Genomic DNA, 1,587 nt, shown 5'->3' with positions numbered 1-1,587 from the left:
GGTTGGAACGGATAAACCCGAAGACACCGCTGCCCCTCGGGAGGACCCCAACGCCTGGCAGGAGTACGTCCACATCGATGCCGAAGACGAGGAAGTACGCTCGAAGGTCCTCGAGGTACTGTCCGAATTCAGGGGGATGTGGGCCGGCTAGCTGGGAAAAATCGAGGCCACGAAGCACCGCAGTGAACTCAAGCCCGGGACTCGCCCGATTTACCAGTCGCCTTACCGCGCCAGACCTACCGCACGGGAAAAGGAAAACACGGAGATCGACCGAATGCTCCGGGCAGCGGTAATCGAACCCGCTACGGCAAAATGGGCGAGGCCCGTAGTATTCTTCCCCCAAAAGGATGGTACCATGCGGTTCTGTGTCGAGTACAGAAAGCTCAACGCAGTCACCGTTCGAGATTCCTATCCGTTGCCGAGGACGGACGAGGGCATCGATTTCCTCGGCGACGATACTGTCTTTACCACGCTGGACTGCAACAGGCCGTATTGGCAAGTACAAATCGCCGTGGAGGACCGCCAAAAGACGACGTTTGCGCCGCCCTGCGGGTTGTACCGTTTCCTCCGCATGCCGTTTGGTTTGAAGAATGCCCCCGCTACCTTCCAGCGGGCCGTCGATATTATACTGTCGCGTGTAAATGGGAAACCGCACTGGTCTACCTGGATGATGTTATCATCTACTCCAAGACTGTAACGGAACACTTCGCGCACGTCCGCGAGTTTTCCGGCCTCCTGCCGGACGCGGGCGTGTCGCTGAAGCTGTCGAAGTGCGCCTTCTTCGACACCTCGCTGACCTGCCTCGGGCACGTGATCCAACCAGGTAGGTTGGAGGTCGAGCGCAAGAACGGGGTCGCAATCGAGCGCGCTCGACCTCCCCAGAACCAGGCGGAATTGCGATCCTTCTTAGGAATTTGCAACGTGTACCGTCGGTTCGTGAAGGGCTTCGCGAAAATAGCCGCTCCGCTAAACCGGAAGACGGGGAAAATCAACCCTTCGAGTTCGAGGTTCTTTCCGATGAGAAATACGAGGCGTTCGTGGAGCTCAAGCAGCGCCTCGTGTCCCCACCGATCCTCGCTCTACCCCGTTACGGAAAAATGCCCCCTGGATACAGACGCTTGTGCGTACCAGGTCGGCTGTACCCTACTACAGGAGCAGCCGAGCGGTGAACGCGTACCAATCGGATATTGGAGTCGGGCTCTAACCGACGCCGAGAAGAATTACACCACCACCGAGAAGGAATGCCTTGTTGTCGTGTGGAGCATCCTTACGCTTCGACCATATCTGTATAGGAACACTTTCGACCTCGGAACGGATCATGAGGCCCCCGATGGGTCCCCTACCTGTCGAATAGCTCCGGCCGGCTAGCGCGCTGACGTCTCCGCCTAGCCCAGTACAAATACGACGTATAGTACCGACCGGGTATTAAGCACCAACTCGCGGATGGTGTATCACGCCTCCGAGTTGATGGCGCAACCTCCGAACCGGTTGACGGCGACGTCTCGTGTTTCGTGGTACAATGGCGAGAGGGGGAGCATGACCCCCGCCAAGGTATTGTACACTGGGAGACCCCCGTCGACGGGGGGA

General features: G+C 58.2%; 1 protein-coding gene across 1 annotated transcript; it reads left to right on the top strand.

Moving 5' to 3' along the window:
• Positions 1-312: 312 nt before the first annotated feature.
• Positions 313-1,368, top strand: CHC_T00002507001 (hypothetical protein). The gene is made up of 2 exons (XM_005713482.1): positions 313-460; positions 530-1,368. Exons 1-2 carry the CDS (start codon positions 313-315, stop codon positions 1,366-1,368), a joined length of 987 nt encoding a protein of 328 aa, XP_005713539.1.
• The last annotated feature ends 219 nt before the right edge of the window (positions 1,369-1,587 follow it).

The sequence above is a fragment of the Chondrus crispus genome, genomic scaffold (assembly GCF_000350225.1).
Source record: "Chondrus crispus Stackhouse genomic scaffold, scaffold_140, whole genome shotgun sequence".
In the NCBI taxonomy this organism is placed as follows: domain Eukaryota; phylum Rhodophyta; class Florideophyceae; order Gigartinales; family Gigartinaceae; genus Chondrus; species Chondrus crispus.
This window is presented reverse-complemented; position numbering and strand designations above follow the sequence as displayed.